Here is a 19,034-nt window from a genome sequence, read left to right as displayed (position 1 = left end):
GTGTGTTAGAAGTGCCCGACAAGACAGTCACATCTATGGCAAGTGCTACAGGAAGTGTGGGGTGAAATGTCACCTGAGTTACTGGACAAACTGACAGCTAGAATAACAAGTATCTGCAAAGCTGTCATAGCTGCACGTGGAGGATTTTTTTAATGAGAACTCTTTGAAGAAGTTTAAGAAGTTCTGAACATTTTTTTCAAATTGTAATAGTAATTTATCACATTATTAATGTCCTGACTATATATTGTGATCAGCTGAATGCCACTTTGGTGAATAAAAGAACCAATTTCTTTCCATAAGAACAAAATCTGTACATTATTCCAAACTTTTGGCCACCAGTGTATATTTGCTTCAGCTTTTCCCAATTTACATCGTTCCAAAGCAGCTCTGCAGAAAATCAGCTGTAATGTCTGTAACATCTGAAAAACATGAATAACCAACACTCCTGAAAACATAATAAACAATTTGATCAAATCTGACTTTCTATAGCTTGGTATTATTTAAAATGTCACAACTTAGTCTCACTGTCTTCATATGAGGGCATACATTTTTAGGAAAATTATTTGTTCTAGAATTTATTTATTTTTTGTGCATGTTTATCAGGTGCTCCTAGTTACAAATCAAAAAAGGAAATGGAAAATGCACACAGCAGTCACGCTCAGGTCACAGGAGATTAAAGCGAGTAGCGCACGCAGACTAATTATTTACTTGTATTGAAGCACTTTCCAGTTTAATAATAGCAAAAGTTCAATTCGCTATTTCGATTTTTTCAATTAATTTTGCAGCCCCAGTAGTGACCCTGTACTTTTATCATTTTTCTCAGTTTGTTTTTTACGTAGAAAGTTCCCTCAGAACCGGCTGCTCATCAGCTTGTAGCTCGCGGTCACCTGTAGACGAGAGTTGCCCCGTAACATCTGACTTTATGTTTGTTCTAGAAACCCAACCCATACAGGAAAGCAATATAGAAAAAATGTGTGCTTTATTTATTATTTTACGGCATCCAGTCTTTTTCTTAATTCTGATGGCAAGTGCACATCAGCACTTTTTTCTTTTCTTTTTTTTATCCAGAAGCAGTGCAGCTCCGCCTCTAAACAGCGGTGCAGGAAACACTGGAGTACATGTAACATTTTAAAAGACAACGGAGCTGTTTTAAAGAAAGAAACATACCTGAAGGAATAAAATCAACATCCTCTCTATGTTTTTCCTCTTCAGTGTTTTCTTCTTTTATCTCCTCCAGTTTCACTTCAATCTTCACTGGTGTCTGCAGCATCTGCTGTTCTCCAGTGTTACAGACAGAAGTCAGAGACTCTGTGGAGGTTTGATCACCCTGATTACCATCAGTAGAACAGAGTAAAGTGAGCTGTGAGTCCTGTGTGTCTCTGGATCTCTGTTCAGAGAGTTTGTCCAGCAGTCGCTGTGGTGTGGACTGATCTCTGCCGCTCCACACTGAATCCTGACATTCTGTGGAGGTCCCATCAGTCACACACACTGAAGATTGACAGGAAACCTTTTCCAGCTCCTGACAAACACAACACAATCACATCTGTACCGTTCATCATATCACATCATTTGAAAGCTTACAATCTCAACTTTAAGGATGAAATGAATGTTTAACCTGTAACCTGTCCTCTCTCTCCATCAGATTTGTCTTCAGTGACGTCACCTCTTTCTTCAGCTGAGAGATTTCTGTGATGAAATCATCAATATTAAAAAATCATGATTTAATGGACTGAGATTGATCATACTCAAAAATATCAGTTTGATAATTTTCATCTCATGTTCCCACTTCACAAGCACTAAATATGCTTCTCTTTTGAAACCTGTTTTCATGGAGCGTCACACAAGCATCACAGTCACTCGACCACATTATATACAACCACTGACTCCGCTGTCTCCACACCCCCCTATCTACACTCACTACTTCAAGTCTATGTGCCATCCAGAAGCTAAAGATCAGTGGGTGAGCGGCACCTCATTTTGCCATCTCACACGGGCACAAAATCACTTTCCCAGACTTTCACTTCAACTGTTCCTTGATGGTGGAACGACCTGCTAAACCCAACCTGAGCAGCTGATTCTTTAGCCATCTTCAAGAAACATCTAAAGACGCATCTCTTTCATGAGCACTTGACCCAATCCTACTAATGCAAAAACTGTCTTCATTCTTCTTTTTATTATAATTTATATATATACAGGGCTGTTTCTGAGAATATGGGGGCCCCAAGCCAAATCCTACTTTTCTGACCCAGGAAAACCCTGAAATTAGCCTATAAAAGGATATATACAACATATTCTCACCTTCACGTAACTTATTTACAATCAGCCGCTGAATTTAACAAGCTCATATATCAGAAATTAATCATGATATTCTCAGATTTCTATGGAGCCTCTTAGAGGACAGGGCGGGATTTTTTCTTTTCTGAAATTGTTTTACGTTCCGCCCGCAATAAATTTACCATGATTTTACTACAGTAACCATATTTTAACCATGATATTTGAAGTACCACCACAGAGTCCGTAATAATACAGGAAAATGAAAACTGTGATAATAAAAATCATAATTATGTGTTTTTTTACAGGAAATACCATAGCTATGGTTACTGTGGTAGTTTAACTATGGTATTTATAGTAAAACCATAGTAACCACACAATTAACCATAGTTAATCTATAATAAAAACACACTGTAGACAATAAATCATACTGTAGTAAAAATGGCTTTACTACCATGACCTGGTTACTATAGTAATATTGTAGGAACCATGAATAAGGAGGGCCATGAAAACTATGGTTTGGATACAGTATACTGTATTTTACTATAGTAATCATGTTTTCAATAGTTTAGCCATGGATAATCGTGTGGTTATTAGATTTTACTACAAATACCACAGTAAAACTACTCTAGTAACCACAGTTAAACTATGGCAATTTTGGTAAAACCATAGTCATCACAAATTATGACTTTTAACCAGTTTTCGTTTCCCTGTATTACTGTGGTTTCACTACGGATATCATGGTTAAAATAGGGTTACTGTAGTAAAAACATGGTAAATTTATTACGAGGGAACGAGAATTTAGTTTCTTCTAAATCTGAATATTTGAACATGTTCATCACAAAACCACCACAAACGACGATAATAAGCTTCGATTACCATCATTAAAACACCACAGACAGAAAAATACAAACACATTAAAACAAATATAAACTCACAAATGAAGTTTAACACACTGAACATGTACCGACTGATCACTCAAATTCTTCTTTCATCTTCTTGTGTTTAATGGCGCTTTTCTGTCTCCTACTGGACTGGAGTGTGCACGCGTTTGAGAAAACTGGTTTTTGTCATGGGCGCCTGCATGATTTATTCTGAGGGAAATCTGCTTAATTGAACTTTATATGTACGGGGATCCGGGGGCATGCTCCCCTGGGAATTCTTCTTCTTCTTCTTCTTCTTATTATTATTGTTGTTGTTGCAAAAACAACATCAAAAGCGTTCAATTCTAGTGACTTTGAGAGAAGCATTTTTTGCATTTTCTCGAGTATGAGTAGCGTTCATGTAACTATTGGCTAAAGCATTTCTTCCAGTAACCATTCAGAACAGACACGTTGTCGCGCAAAATAAGCAAAACGCACCACAATGAAAAGAGCGGAACGTAAGTGTCTCAAGACGCATTTTTATCAGTTGTAGAAGTTCTTTTTAACTTGACAGCGTCTAAAAATGCAGCGCTCCTGTGTGAGAGGCTAAAAACGCAGAGAAACGTGACGCAGTTGTCAAAAGAATTCTTTCTAGCTAATGCTTACATGGAAAACGATTGAAAACGGTGTGAGCGGACGCAAAAACACGTCCAGTTTGAATAGCCCCTTGCTCACATGACAAAGCACTGGCTGAAGTTTCTCAAAGGTACCTCTCAAAAAGACAGCTTTTGTTTCAGTTGATTTTAGGTGAATTTCCACTATATTCAGTGCTGTTTGTTCTCCGTGTTCGTAAATATCCATATACTGTTTTACTGTGTGTGAAACCGCTCCAAATGATTCAGTGAGAGAGCGCTCTGAACGATTTGTACTGAATCATAAATCGATTCAGACCATTTTGCAAGCCCGTTTGGCCAATTCACTGAAAAGAACCGACTCAAAAGATTTATTCATTCACAAATTGGTCACTGCTAGTTCTTTTAAACAGCCAACAGAAATACGGGACACACTTCATGATTGAGGAAATATTCTGAGAGTAAATATTTCTCAGGTCAGTAGTAGCGCTTATGGTATGCACAGTGCATATGGCCGTACAGCTGAAGGCACCACTGGGTTTTATTATTTCAGTTCTGGTGACTTCGGGAGCTGATTTTTCTGGATTATTTTCTTATACTATTGTGTAACATTAATGTAAATTATACAGACTGTTACTATACATTTTATGGTCGAATGTATTGAAAGCATTGTTACAAAATTAGCTTTTTTCATTATAAATAAAAAATGGTTACTGTTTAGTTGATGCATTGACAAACTCTATATTTTAATACCTAGGAACTCTGTCTTAAAATGGCATAATTTTAAAACAATAACAAATTATGTTAAAAGCAAATATTGCAGTCTTCCCTGTAATCTCTTCTCTGCCATTTCCTCCAGCCTCGCCATGCTTTTCTCTTTCTGTTTTATTTAGTTAAAAACACAAATTAAATAGCAGACAATTTTAGTATTATTATTATTATCTTGACTCTAAAATGCATTTTACATGCCACCCCATTTTCCTCATCTATTTTTTAGAGATATACTCCCACATTTTTGGCATTCCTCAACATTTCTCGTACAAATAACATAAGCAAAAGGAAACTGCCAAAATTACTAACCGCTTTAAAAGATATTGATGGAGACATGAAACATGTATGTAGTAATATATTTGCACTTCCATAAATCGTTTTTGTTGTTGTATCAATATAAGATTACTGCAACAGCATTTCTAGTGCTTTCTTATTACTTCATTAGTACTAAGGTTTTTTATAGGATGCATACATTTTATACAAATTAGTAGGGATTTTTGCTCCATCATTAAGGAAATGTTAAGCCTAAAAATAGCTTAAATCTTTGACGTCAACAGTCATCACTTGTATCAACTAAATGCATAACTTAATTAAATCAGAAACAATCAAGCTGAAAGTACACAAACGTCAATGTTAATTAATGTTACTGTAAATGGAGAAAGCTGTATAATGTGAATATATAAACTGCACATGCACATGCTAATGTTAGTCAGTGCAAATCAAACACTTGACACATCCTCAGATTATGAAGGATGGGCTTTAATAGTGATATCAGACAAAAAAAAAAGTTATTCAGAGCATCACAACTAATTTTATTTATTTATTTATTTTTATCCCCTTTTCTCCCAATTTGGAATGCCCAATTCCCACTACTTAGTAGGTCCTCCTTGTGGCGCGGTTACTCAACTCAATCCGGGTGGCGGAGGACAAGTCTCAGTTGCCTCCGCTTCTGAGACCATCAATCCGCGCATCTTATCACGTGGCTCATTGTGCATGACACTGCGGAGACTCATGCTCATGCTACTCTCCGCGATCCATGCACAACTTACCACGCGCCCCATTGAGAGCGAGAACCACTAATCGCGACCACGAGGAGGTTACCCCATGTGACTCTACCCTTCCAAGCAACTGGGCCAATTTGGTTGCTTAGGAGACCTGGCTGGAGTCACTCAGCACGCCCTGGATTTGGACTTGCAACTCCAGGGGTGGTAGTAATGAGATGAACCGAGAACTGCATTTTAAATTTAAATGGACAGAGAACATCTCAGTTAAGTACGTAACCTCAGTTCCCTGAGACGAAGAGAACGAGACATTGTGTTTATTAACGCATATGGGGAATGCCTTCTTACACGACCTAGTTGAAACCTCTCTACAATAACAGCAATATTCTAATATTGGCTATGGTGTTTAAACCCCGCCTGTTTTGGCGCGAAGCTGTCTGCTATAAAAACAGGTGCACAAACACCATTTCCTCAGAATTTCTGACTGAGAACAAGGAGCGCATTGCTCGTGCCTCAAGAACTGTAGTCCTGTAGTCCGGCTAGCGTTCGCAATGTCTGATTCCCTTTGTCTCAGGGAACTGTACGTACATAACCGAGATGTTCCCTAATGACTGAGTACACCTGGGCTTGTGGTAGCTCAGCGGTTAAGGTGCTGGGTTACTGATCAGAAGGTTGGGGGTTTAAGCCCCAGCACCACCAAGATGCCACTGTTGGGCCCTTGAGCAAGGCCCTTGACCCTATCTGCTCCAGGGGTACCATATCATGGCTGACCCTGCACTCTGACCCCAGCCCAGCTGGGATATGTGAAAAAAGAAGAATTTCACTGTATATGTGCAAATGTATAATGTGATAAATAAAAAAAATTATTTAATTAATTATACTTGGCATTGCATTTATTAACACATATGGGGAACAGAATCCCATCATGCCACACTACATGACATAACCTCCCAGAAAAGAAACATGACACCGCAGTCTCATGGGACGGTGACTGACATGAGTATGCCGCAGTGAGTGACCCTCATGTTTGGCCAGCACTCAGAATGAATATATGAACTATAGTCATATAGTATGAATTAGCTCCCTCATGAACCCAGTCAGGAAGGGAGTTTATTTATAATGTAAGTGCTTGTGAATTATGTTAAACTGCAACGGCCTGAATGCAGGCAGTTGTCTAAAAGATGGGAAGCTCATCAGTAAAGGGAGGAGCATAAGTATATATATTTGGCCAATGAAATGGCAAGCACTCTCAACAGAGAGGACTTGTGAAGAGAGACATTATGTATAGGTTGTAAAACCTTACAAATGTTTTTGAGAAGACCATCCTGCTGCAAAACATGTCTTTTAATAACACACCATTCGTCCATGCCCATGAGGAGGCCATGCCTAAAGTTGAGTGTGCTTTAACACAACTAATTTGGTTCAGCCACCTAATCAGACAGAAGGAAACTACATCGTTAAGTCAGGACTGCTGAGAGGATTATTGGTGCCTCCTTGCCCACCCTCCAAGACCTGTACATTTCCAGAGCGAGGAAATGTCCAGGTAGAATCATTATGGACCCCACATACCCTGCCCACTCCCTCTTTGAACTGTTGCCCTCTGGCCGGTGCTACAGAGCACTGAGCGCCAGGACATCCAGGCACAAGAACAGTTTTTACCCTCAGGCCATTTTCCTCATGAACAATTAAACTGCCTCAGGACTCCCCCATAGTGCAATAATGTACAGGTGCATCTCAATAAATTAGAATGTCGTGGAAAAGTTCATTTATTTCAGTAATTCAACTCAAATTGTGAAACTCATGTATTAAATCAATTCAATGCACACAGACTGAAGTAGTTTAAGTCTTTGGTTCTTTTAATTGTGATGATTTTGGCTCACATTTAACAAAAACCCACCAATTCACTATCTCAAAAAATTAGAATACATCATAAGACCAATAAAAAAAACATTTTTAGTGAATTGTTGGCCTTCTGGAAAGTATGTTCATTTACTGTATATGTACTCAATACTTGGTAGGGGCTCCTTTTGCTTTAATTACTGCCTCAATTTGGCGTGGCATGGAGGTAATCAGTTTGTGGCACTGCTGAGGTGGTATGGAAGCCCAGGTTTCTTTGACAGTGGCCTTCAGCTCATCTGCATTTTTTGGTCTCTTGTTTCTCATTTTCCTCTTGACAATACCCCATAGATTCTCTATGGGGTTCAGGTCTGGTGAGTTTGCTGGCCAGTCAAGCACACCAACACCATGGTCATTTAACCAACTTTTGGTGCTTTTGGCAGTGTGGGCAGGTGTCAAATCCTGCTGGAAAATGAAATCAGCATCTTTAAAAAGCTGGTCAGCAGAAGGAAGCATGAAGTGCTCCAAAATTTCTTGGTAAACGGGTGCAGTGACTTTGGTTTTCAAAAAACACAATGGACCAACACCAGCAGATGACACTGCACCCCAAATCATCACAGACTGTGGAAACTTAACACTGGACTTCAAGCAACTTGGGCTATGAGCTTCTCCACCCTTCCTCCAGACTCTAGGACCTTGGTTTCCAAATGAAATACAAAACTTGCTCTCATCTGAAAAGAGGACTTTGGACCACTGGGCAACAGTCCAGTTCTTCTTCTCCTTAGCCCAGGTAAGATGCCTCTAACGTTGTCTGTGGTTCAGGAGTGGCTTAACAAGAGGAATACGACAACTGTAGCCAAATTCCTTGACACGTGTGTGTGTGGTGGCTCTTGATGCCTTGACCCCAGCCTCAGTCCATTCCTTGTGAAGTTCACCCAAATTCTTGGATCGATTTTGCTTAATCCTCATAAGGCTGCGGTTCTCTCGGTTGGTTGTGCATCTTTTTCTTCCACACTTTTTCCTTCCACTCAACTTTCTGTTAACATGCTTGGATACAGCACTCTGTGAACAGCCAGCTTCTTTGGCAATGAATGTTTGTGGCTTACCCTCCTTGTGAAGAGTGTCAGTGATTGTCTTCTGGACAACTGTCAGATCAGCAGTCTTCCCCATGATTGTGTAGCCTAGTGAACCAAACTGAGAGACCATTTTGAAGGCTCAGGAAACCTTTGCAGGTGTTTTGAGTTGATTAGCTGATTGGCATGTCACCATATTCTAATTTTTTGAGATAGTGAATTGGTGGGTTTTTGTTAAATGTGAGCCAAAATCATCACAATTAAAAGAACCAAAGACTTAAACTACTTCAGTCTGTGTGCATTGAATTTATTTAATACACGAGTTTCACAATTTTAGTTGAATTACTGAAATAAATGAACTTTTCCACAACATTCTAATTTACTGAGATGCACCTGTAAATACATATCTCATGTAGATATGCAAATTCACATTTTTAATTCAATAACTGTACATACCCCTACCTTGCACATACATTACCACTTGCACATGTACATATGCCATTCTGTTATATGTCCCATTATTATTTGTATGTCTATTTATACTCTTACCTTGTTTTATATTCTGTCTCACTGTAATGTTCTGTGTGCACAAAAATTCCTTGTGTATGTGAGAACACTTGGCAATAAAGCTCATTCTGATTCTGGTTCTTCTTCAATGTCTTGTTATTCTCTTAAATGATGCTGCTCTTTTGGGAGAAATTCGATCCAGAGATAGCACACACATCTCTGAGATGTCCGTTTTAGATCGTTTTATCTGGACAGCATTGCAACTTAATAAACACCTGCTAAACATCTTAAAAAGATTTACAAATATTTTAAACCATAAACATCCTAAAGACATCTGCTGAATGTCTTATTGACATCAGAGAGGAAACATCTTTATTGCAGAAACATTGCTTTATAGAAATATTGCAGATGAACAAACAACCTAAAAAATACTTCTTCCAGATGTAAACACACACACACTGAATAGACGTCTGGGTGATGTATGTGTGCTATCAGGGTCTTTGGTTTTACTGAATTTCCAACTATTTACTTGATCTTGTTGGACCTGAAGATGATTTTTGCTCAGTGACTAAAGTAATTCATAGGGAACACTTGATGCTCTGAAACTTTTCCCACATCAAGAGCAGTGGTATGGTTTCTCTCCAAGATGAGTTCTCTCATGTGTTTTTAGGGACTTTGACCAAGTGAAGCTCAATTCACAGTGTGAGCACTTGTAAGGTTTCTCTCCAGTATGAATTCTCTCGTGTGTTTTCACATTATGTGAGTGAGTGAAACTTTTTCCACAGTGTGAGCACTTGTAAGGTTTTTCTCCAGTATGAATTCTCTCATGTGTTTTTAGGGACTTTGACCATGTGAAGCTCATTTCACAGTGTGAGCACTTGTAAGGTTTCTCTCCAGTATGAATTCTCTCGTGTGTTTTCACATTATGTGAGTGAGTGAAACTCTTTCCACAGTGTGAGCACTTGTAAGGTTTTTCTCCAGTATGAATTCTTTGGTGTTCTTTCAAGTTGCCAGCTCTAATAAAGATCTTTCCACATTCAAGGCACATATAATCACTCACACCAGTATGAATTGTCTGGTGCTCTTTAAAATAGGACAGGCGAGCAAAACTCTTTCCACAAAAAGAACACTTGTAAGGCTTCTCATTTGTGTGAGTTTTCAGATGTAGTTTTAGGCCTGATTTCAAAACAAACGTTTTACCACACTGATCACATTCAAATGTTTTTTCTCCAGAGTGAATTCGGAGATGATCCTTGAAATAGTTTACATATGCAAAACTTTTTCCACACTCATGGCACGTGTAAGGTCTCTCTCCTGTGTGAATTCTCATATGTCTACTAAGCTGACTTTTACATGTGAAACTCTTCCCACACAGAGAGCAGGTTAAACATTTATTGGCTGCTTTTCTTTGAGGCTTTTTTGGTGAGAAATTATTTTTAGTCGTTAAGCCACTCAAAGAATTTTCTCCAGTTATTAAATCATGATGTTTCTGATACTGAAGTTTCTCCTCCACTTCATTCAGCTCTTGACTTTCCTCTTTTACTTCCATCAGATCTGCAATGAACACAGTAAATTGACAAAAAACAGTTCAAGAGTGTCAAATTTAAATAATCAAATTGAACCCTAATTTAATAGCAGAACACAACAAACGTCCAGTATTTATTTGTGTTTTTGCTGTGCATAAGGTATATATTTATACCATCAATTCTGGCTGATAACTGCATTTCATGATTATAATCATTTAGAATGAATGTAAACCACAGTCACAGAAAGAAAGTCATACATGTTTGGAACAACAAGGGTTGAGTACATCAGTGTTCCCTACAACCGAACTCAGAGCACATCTGTTACTCTGCATAAAATGGAATAAAAGGGATAGTTCACCCAAAAATTAAAATTCTCTCATCATTTCCTCACCCTCATGCCATCCCAGATGTGTAGGACATTCTTCTGTAAAACGACCTTTAGAAAAACATATCAGCTCTATAGGTCCATACAATGCTAGTGAATGGGAATTAAAATTTTGAAGCTCCAATATGCCAATGTAGTCTCAAGGCACGATCATGATTTTAAACTCGATAAAGCCATTTGCACACCAAGTGCAAATTTTTGCCGCAAATTCTCTCAGTGATTAACACTTTGAATTGAAAGACTGTATTCCTATGAAGCCATTCTCACCTGGAGCGAACATTCACGGGTCGACAAAGCAAGGTTTTGTTTTTTTACGGTGAGTTTGTCGATTTTTTTTATTTCTTCGCCTGGCGATGAAATGCCCTGACCAATAAAATATTTTATTTGAAACATGCCAGGAGCCACTGTGGTTAACAAAACGGCGCTAAAACACAGAAAGCTGTTTTTACTGCCGACATTAAATGCTGATGTAACTCGAGGAAGAAATCTTGAACAAGCAGTGAGGACATGCATTTTATTTGCATCAAAATAAACACAAAAAATTTTTTCTCATATGGGTTTTCTTAACATATAAATGATATTGCTGCATCACTGCCTTGCATCCTCTTTAAAAAAAACTCTCTTATCTTACGTGGATTGTCTACATAATGTAATGTACATAACACAATACAGTATGTGTGGCAGTAGCATATAATCAGTATTGTTCCAACTGATAATGTTTAAATCATTAATATTATTTTTTACACTTGATTCTTTTTAACCAACTTGAACAGCAGGTGAACAGAAATAGTTTGTGAAAGTGTCTTGAAAGTTTTCTTTCTCAATGAGCAAATCAACAACACACTCGTCATCACTACTGCAGCTGGTAGAGAATTCTTTTTTTTTTTTTTTTTTTTATCTGCTCACTAGAGAACTCGTTTGCTTGTCTTTGGTTGTTTTCCATCATTGGCAGAGAGCAGACCAGCTCAAAGGTTCACTGAGCCACCTACTGTACTGGGGTAAAATTGCTTGTGGATTTGTGCAATCTATTGTAAAGGGGTGAATGTGCTAACAGCGAACATTTGCGTTGCTTTCTATGTGTATGGGTCATTCGTCTGAGATTCGCCTCTCATAATCATTTTACCTTTGGAGTGCAAAGGCCATTACACTTACTAGTGCTTGATGCATGTGCAGAGTGCTAGGACATGTAATCGAGCTAGAAATCATGATCACCAAAGAGACTGCTGATGTCAAGATTTATAGTGAAAAAGGAGTGATGTTTTGGCCTGTTCTAACCTAAAACTAGGCTTGGGGAGTAATGGAATACTTGTAACTGCGTTACATAATCAGGATACAAAAAATGTAATCCATTACATTTACATAAAAACTCAACTTATTACGTAACAATGTAACAGATTACAGTTACAAGTGGTACAAATTGGGATTACTAGAAGGATTAAAATTTTCAATATATAAAAAAATAAACAAAATATCCTCCTGACATAAAATTATAAAGACCGCTGCTTGCTTTAGAGTGGCACAGATATGATCAGATGCAGGCTGGAGATCTCTTCTGTTTCTCTCTCGTGAATCACATGAATCTGGCGCCACTTACTGTCACATGCGCAAATAACACCTGTCTCACATCAACACTGTGCTCTCCAAACGAGGTCAAACCATTAAGGGCTGTTTCATCGCAATGGCCACTGGAGAAATATGATTATTTTTGTGGAAATTCCAACATTCTTGTCACTTCAATGGAGAAAAGGGAAACAACACTACAGTGCAATTGATACTTTCCAGTTGTGATAGATAGAGTGTTTGTCCAAGGACCCAATGCATAATATAAAGAAACATTTAAAGGTAAGACCCATATGAAAATTATTTTAGCTAGGATAGCTAAAATTAGTCATAAGTGTTCCCTAATTTTGCCATCAGACCATCTTTCGATTGTTTTCGTGGGAGCAGGAATAGAAGCGGAGAAACGACCACTACCCCCGGCAAACGGCCAGTATTCCAGTACACTGGACGCCTACTGTCAAAACCTTAGTGTGACTTCTCATTTCCATCTTAACTTCAGTTGAAACTCTAAAATTGTTATCTGAAATGTTGTAATGACAACAGTAATTGGGACAGCATTTATTTTTTTCTTTGTTGAAAAAAATCCAGATTGTTCACATGAATACTAAATGAATTGAATATATTTTTAAGTTCTTAGGGGAAAGTGAATGGATAATTTATCTGATTTTGATACTTGTTATAAATGTATTGTTAAGAAGTTCAAAAGTATGGGTGAGGGAGAAATACTTGCAAATGTAACATTTGAAAACTCCTAGAAAGTAGGAATAAGTAAATCAAGACACACTAAAAAGGTTTAAATCTATTTTTATCAATTCTTTAAAACAATATATATTTTTTAATATTTAATATTTATTTTTTGTCTTTAAATGTATTATTCTGTCTCCTTAAACATAAACATAGAGTCACCCATAAACGTTAGCTGGTGATATTTGACTGTGGATCGTAACTCACATGCAACTTCAATCCTTCGCTGTCATAGGTCATAAAGAGCTAACAAAATTATCGAAACATCAAAAGCCACTAAATGAATGTTAGATCCAATACCAACTAAGCTCTTAAAAGAGGCAATCCCTGTAATCTCAGAACCACTTCTTAATATTATGAACTCCTCGCTATCCTTAGGACATGTCCCAATAAACTTTAAAATGGCAGCTATCAAACCATTTATTAAGAAGCCACAACTTGATCCTGGAGAATTGGCTAATTATAGACCGATTTCAAATCTCCCATTTATGTCAAAAATACTACAAAAAGTAGTGTCCTACCAATTATGTTCATTTCTACAGAGAAATAGTATATATGAACAATTACAGTCAGGATTTAGGCCCCACCACAGTTCAGAGACTGCACTTATCAGAGTTACTAATGACTTGCTCCTATCATCTTATCGCGGCTGCATTTCTCTTCTAGTGCTTTGAGATCTTAGTGCTGCCTTCAACATGATAGATCACAATATTCTCTTGAATAGGCTAGAGAATTATGTTGGCATTTGTGGACTTGCATTTGCATGGTTTAGGTCCTATTTAGCAGACCGCTACCACTTTGTCTATGTAAACGAGGAATTGTCAAATCAAACAAAAAGTATGGAGTGCCACAGGGATCAGTTTTAGGGCCTCTGCTTTTCTCCTTAAATATGCTTTCCCTTGGGAGATATTATCAGGAATCATGGAATAAGTTTCCACTGTTATGCCGATGATACCCAACTTTATATTTCTTCGAAACCTGACAAAATCTCACAATTCTGTGTATCAGTGATGGGATGGCCAGAAATTTCCTTCTACTCAATTCCGAAAAAAGAGAGGTACTAATTATTGTACCAAATACCTCTGGAAAACAAGCCGCTAAAATATAATTTGACTCTCGATGAATGTGCTGTTACATCGTCTTCAACAGCAAAGAACTTAGGTGTTATATTTGATACCAATCTGTCCTTTGAAGATCACATTTCCAGTGTTTATAGAACAGCATCTTCCACCTAAGATATATTACTAAATTACGACACATGCTCTCTGTTGCTGATGCCGCAAAACTAATTCATGCGTTCATGACCTCAAGACTAGATTATTGTAATGCATTACTAGGAGGATGTTCAGCAAGTTCAATAAATAAACTTCAATTGGTTCAAAATGCAGCAGCCAGAGTGCTGACTAGAACCAAGAAATATGATCATATTAGCCTCATTTTATCTTCATTACATTGTGTCATGATTCACTGTTGTTTTGCCTCTGTCATCTGTCTCTAGTCTCCCTTGCACTACATGTTCCATATTCCATAATTCCATAGTTCCTGATCACTACCAGCTGTTCCCTATTGTTCTCACCTGTGTTTCATTTACCTCATTTATCCCTGTGTATATATTGCCCTGATGTCTGTTTTACCTTTGTCAGTAGTTGTGTTTCTCTCCAGTTCGTGCTCCAGTTTCTATCCTGTTTGTTTACTTTTGTTTTTGCTTCCTGGTTCCCAGTCTTGCCTTGTTCCAGCATTTATCCTGTTTTGTATTCCTGTTTTTTATTTTGTTTTATTTTTACATTCAAGTTAAGCTGCTCCTAGATCCTGCTCTCGTGACCTTCTTTAAACATTACAGAACAACTGACCAAACTGAAATGGATCTAGCGGCTTACTTTGTCCAGTTGAGCCGGACGGACTTACCCATTAAGGAATACTCACATCTTTTTAGCACCATTGCCAGATACACAGGATTTGCTGATTCCCACCTGAAATCCCTGTATCGGATCGGACTCTTAGCTCACAGGTGGAGGGATTTGCTGGAGACAGGAGACTACACTTGGGAGGAATACGTGAGTTTAACACTAGAAACTCTCGGTTCAGAGGATCCTCCTCTCCCTACCCTGAACCTGGCTTCCAAACCTCCCACGCCTGAGTCTGCTCCACGGCATGTCACAGCCAAGTCTGAGTCTGCTCCACGCCATGTCACAGCCACATCTGAGTCTGCTCCATGCCATGTCACAGCCACGCCTGAGTCTGCTCCACGCCATGTCACAGCCACGCCTGAATCTGCTCCATGCCATGTCATAGCCAAGCCGCCCATGGCTCCTTGCTCAATGCCTGCCACGGCCACCGAGCCAACGCCCGCGCCTGCCACGGCCACCAAGCTTGAAGCCTCGTCCATCCCAGAGCCAGTGTTGCCAGCCTTGTCCGTCCCAGAGCCAGCGTATATGTCTGCCCAGAATCGGAGGAGGAGAAGAAGGGCTTCTGCTCCCAAGTCTCTGCCCATGCTCATGACCACGGAGGTCGTTCCACAGTCTCTGCCCGTACTCACGACCACGGAGGTCGTTCCCAAGTCTCTGCCCGTACTCATGACCACTTAGGTTGTTCCCAAGTCTCTGCCCATGTTCATGACCACGGAGGTCATTTCCAAGTCTCTGCCAATGTTCATGACCACAGAGGTCGTTCCCGGGTCTCTGCCCATGTTCACGACCAGAGATCGTTCCCGAGTCTCTGCCCGTGTTCACTACCAGAGGTCGTTCCTGAGTCTCTGCCCGTGTTCACGACCACAGAGGTCGTTCCCGAGTCTCTGCCCGTGCCCATGACCACAGAGGGTGTTCCCGAGTCTCTGCCCATGTTCACAACCACAGAGGTCGTTCCCAAGTCTCTGCCCACGCTCACGACCACAGAGGTCGTTCCCGATTCTCTGCCAGTGTTCACGACCACAGAGGTTGTTCCAGAGTCTCTGCTCATGTTCACGACCACAGAGGTGATTCCCAAGTCTCTGCCCGTGCCCATGACCACAGAGGTCGTTCCCGAGTCTCTGCCAGTGTTTACAACCACAGAGGTCGTTCCCGAGTCTCTGTCCATGCCCACGACCACAGAGGTCGTTCCCGATTCTCTGCCAGTGTTCATGACCACAGAGGTTGTTCCGGAGTCTCTGTCCATGTTCACGACCACAGAGGTCATTCCCAAGTCTCTGCCTGTGCCCATGACCACAGAAGTCGTTCCCGAGTCTCTGCCAGTGTTCACGACCACAGAGGTCGTTCCCGAGTCTCTGCCACTGTTCACGACAACAGAGGTCGTTCCCAAGTCTCTGTCCATGCCCACGACCACACAGGCCATCCCGAGACTCTGCCCATGCCCACGACCACAGAGGTAATTTCCGAGTCTCTGCCCGTGCCCACGACCACAGAGGTCGTTCCCGAGGCTCTGCCGGTGTTTACAACCACAGAGGTCGTTCCCAAGTCTCTGTCCATGCCCACGACCACAGAGGTCGTTCCCGAGTCTCTGCCCATGCCCGCAACCACAGAGGTCGTTCCCGAGTCTCTGCTCGTGTTCGCGACCACGGAGGTCATTTCCCAGTCATCCAGGACTCTTAGTCTCGAGCCTCCCACAGCTCCGCCTTCCACAGCTTCGCCTCTCGAGCCTCCTACGGCTCCGCCTTCCACGGCTTTGCCCCTCGAGCCTCCCACGGCTCCGCCTTCCACGGCTTTGCCCCTCGAGCCTCCCACGGCTCCACATGCCAAGGCTTCGCCCCTCGAGCCTCCTTGATCGTACACAATGATGACTCTAAGACTGTATAGATATTACGGTTTCATTTACTGTTAATGCATGATTTTCTGTAAAGCTGCTTTGAAACGATGTGTGTTGTGGAAGGCGCTATACAAATAAAAATTACTTGACTTGATCGTGAGCAAGCAGAGGACAGACACTGATTAATAATTAATAAATTATAAATAAATAATAATAATAAGGAAGAGGATAGCATGTGATCTACCTATTGCAGTTGGAGGTTAATAAATGGTCAGTGCCAATTAGTCTACTCTACACACTAACTGCAATACATGGCAGAATTCAACTTTGCAGTGTTCTGAGGTATATCCTGTCAGATTTTGTTTAATGTTAACCAAGACATAATTCAGTGCATCTGTTCTATCTGTATATGCTTGATGAGAAAATAAACTATTTTCTGTAACAGATCACCTGATTTGGTTAAAAATGTGGAGTTGTTCTACATTTGAAGATATTCTCATTTCCTATTAAGGAGGCAGTGTCCCTGTGTTTCATGTTTTTTTCTTATACTGTAAATAATAGTAGCTACATCACTCATAACATTATTCAAATAAGGTTTGTTTGCATTCAGAAGGCATGATTAAAAGTCTTTGAGAAAATATTGCTTTTCTCTTGACTTTATTCACATATGTGATCTTGAGGTAATCAAAAAGTAACTAAAAGTAATTTGATTACTTTCATATTGAGGTAACAGGATTAAGTTACTGAATACATTTTCTACTAAGTAATCTGTATTTGTATATATGAAGATGCATATGAACTTAAGTGACATCCCATTCTTAATCCATAGGGTTTAATATGACGTCGGCCCACCCTTTGCAGCTATAACAGCTTCAACTCTTCTGGGAAGGCTTTCCACAAGGTTTAGGAGTGTGTTTATGGGAATTTTTGACCATTCTTCCAGAAGCGCATTTGTGAGGTCAGACACTGATGTTGGACAAGACGGCCTGGCTCACAGTCTTCGCTCTAATTCATCTCAAAGGTGCTCTATGGGGTTGAGGTCAGGACTCTGTGCAGGCCAGTCAAGTTCTTCCACACCTGAATTCAATTATTTGGATGGGTGAGCGAATACTTTTGGCAATATAGTGATATATATATATATATATATATATATATATATATATATATATATATATATATATATATATATATATATACACACACAGCAGATTCAAGATTGTACTTATTACTGGTGGTCTTCACTGTAAGATTATAATACTTGAGTAATTAAAAGCTACTAAAATAACCCAGCCAAGAGCAGTGAATGGTTTTCTCGGTTTCCCGTTATTGTTGTTTGATTATTATTAATGACATGCTAGACAGAGACAGAGCTGGAATTACACATTTATAATGTAAATATTTTAATACAACTCAGGCTTTTTCCCACTGTTTATGTTTACTTTAGAAATAACTCTCTTTGTTTACATTCATACCTCGATAAGTCAACAGATGGGTATTTTGACAGAATTTTTAAGCGTTTTTGAGCATTCTTGAGCGAATCCACATCGCGAGCACTCTTGGAGCACACACACAACTGCTGGCTACAGAGCCGAGTAAAAGTTGTACTCTGTAAACGTGCTACACAGACGGATTTAGCTGTTGCGCACCGTCTCCGTGTTTACATCCGCTTCTCCCGCTGTACACGTTAGATGCACTCCACTCGCAAGAAAATCAGCTGTAATGTCTGTAACGTCTGAAAAACATGAATAACCAACACTCCTGAAAACATAATAAACAATTTGATCAAATCGTACTTTCTATAGCTTGGTATTATTTAAAATGTCACAACTTAGTCTCACTGTCTTCATATGAGGACATACATTTTTAGGAAAATTATTTGTTCTAGAATTTATTTATTTTTTGTGCATGTTTATCAGGTGCTACTAGTTACAAATCAAAAAAGGAAATGGAAAATGCACACAACAGTCACGCTCAGGTCACAGGAGATTAAAGCGAGTAGCGCACGCAGACTAATTATTTACTTATATTGAAGCACTTTTCAGTTTAATAATAGCAAAAGTTCAATTCACTATTTCGATTTTCTCAATTAATTTTGCAGCCCCAGTAGTGACCCTGTACTTTTATCAT

At 39.5% G+C, this 19,034-nt stretch overlaps 2 protein-coding genes across 3 annotated transcripts in view; both read right to left on the bottom strand.

Moving 5' to 3' along the window:
• The window catches only part of LOC127420192 (zinc finger protein 850-like), a 296,445-nt gene that overhangs the window by 176,181 nt on the left and 101,230 nt on the right, over positions 1–19,034 (bottom strand). The window lies entirely within an intron of this gene.
• LOC127420320 (zinc finger protein OZF-like) overlaps positions 1–19,034 on the bottom strand; it is a 49,389-nt gene that overhangs the window by 15,097 nt on the left and 15,258 nt on the right. The window contains exons 1-3 of one of the 2 annotated variants that reach the window (XM_051662525.1): positions 3,210–3,361; positions 1,616–1,686; positions 1,168–1,519 (exon numbers count right to left, since the gene is read on the bottom strand). In XM_051662525.1, coding sequence (XP_051518485.1) covers positions 1,168–1,519; positions 1,616–1,639 — 376 coding nt within the window. In that variant the 5' untranslated portion in view covers positions 1,640–1,686; positions 3,210–3,361. Of the gene's footprint in view, positions 1–1,167; positions 1,520–1,615; positions 1,687–3,209; positions 3,362–19,034 lie in introns of those variants that run through there. The other variant, XM_051662526.1, reaches the window with a different exon arrangement.

This window comes from Myxocyprinus asiaticus, chromosome 29, assembly GCF_019703515.2.
Source record: "Myxocyprinus asiaticus isolate MX2 ecotype Aquarium Trade chromosome 29, UBuf_Myxa_2, whole genome shotgun sequence".
In the NCBI taxonomy this organism is placed as follows: Eukaryota; Metazoa; Chordata; class Actinopteri; order Cypriniformes; family Catostomidae; genus Myxocyprinus; species Myxocyprinus asiaticus.
This window is presented reverse-complemented; position numbering and strand designations above follow the sequence as displayed.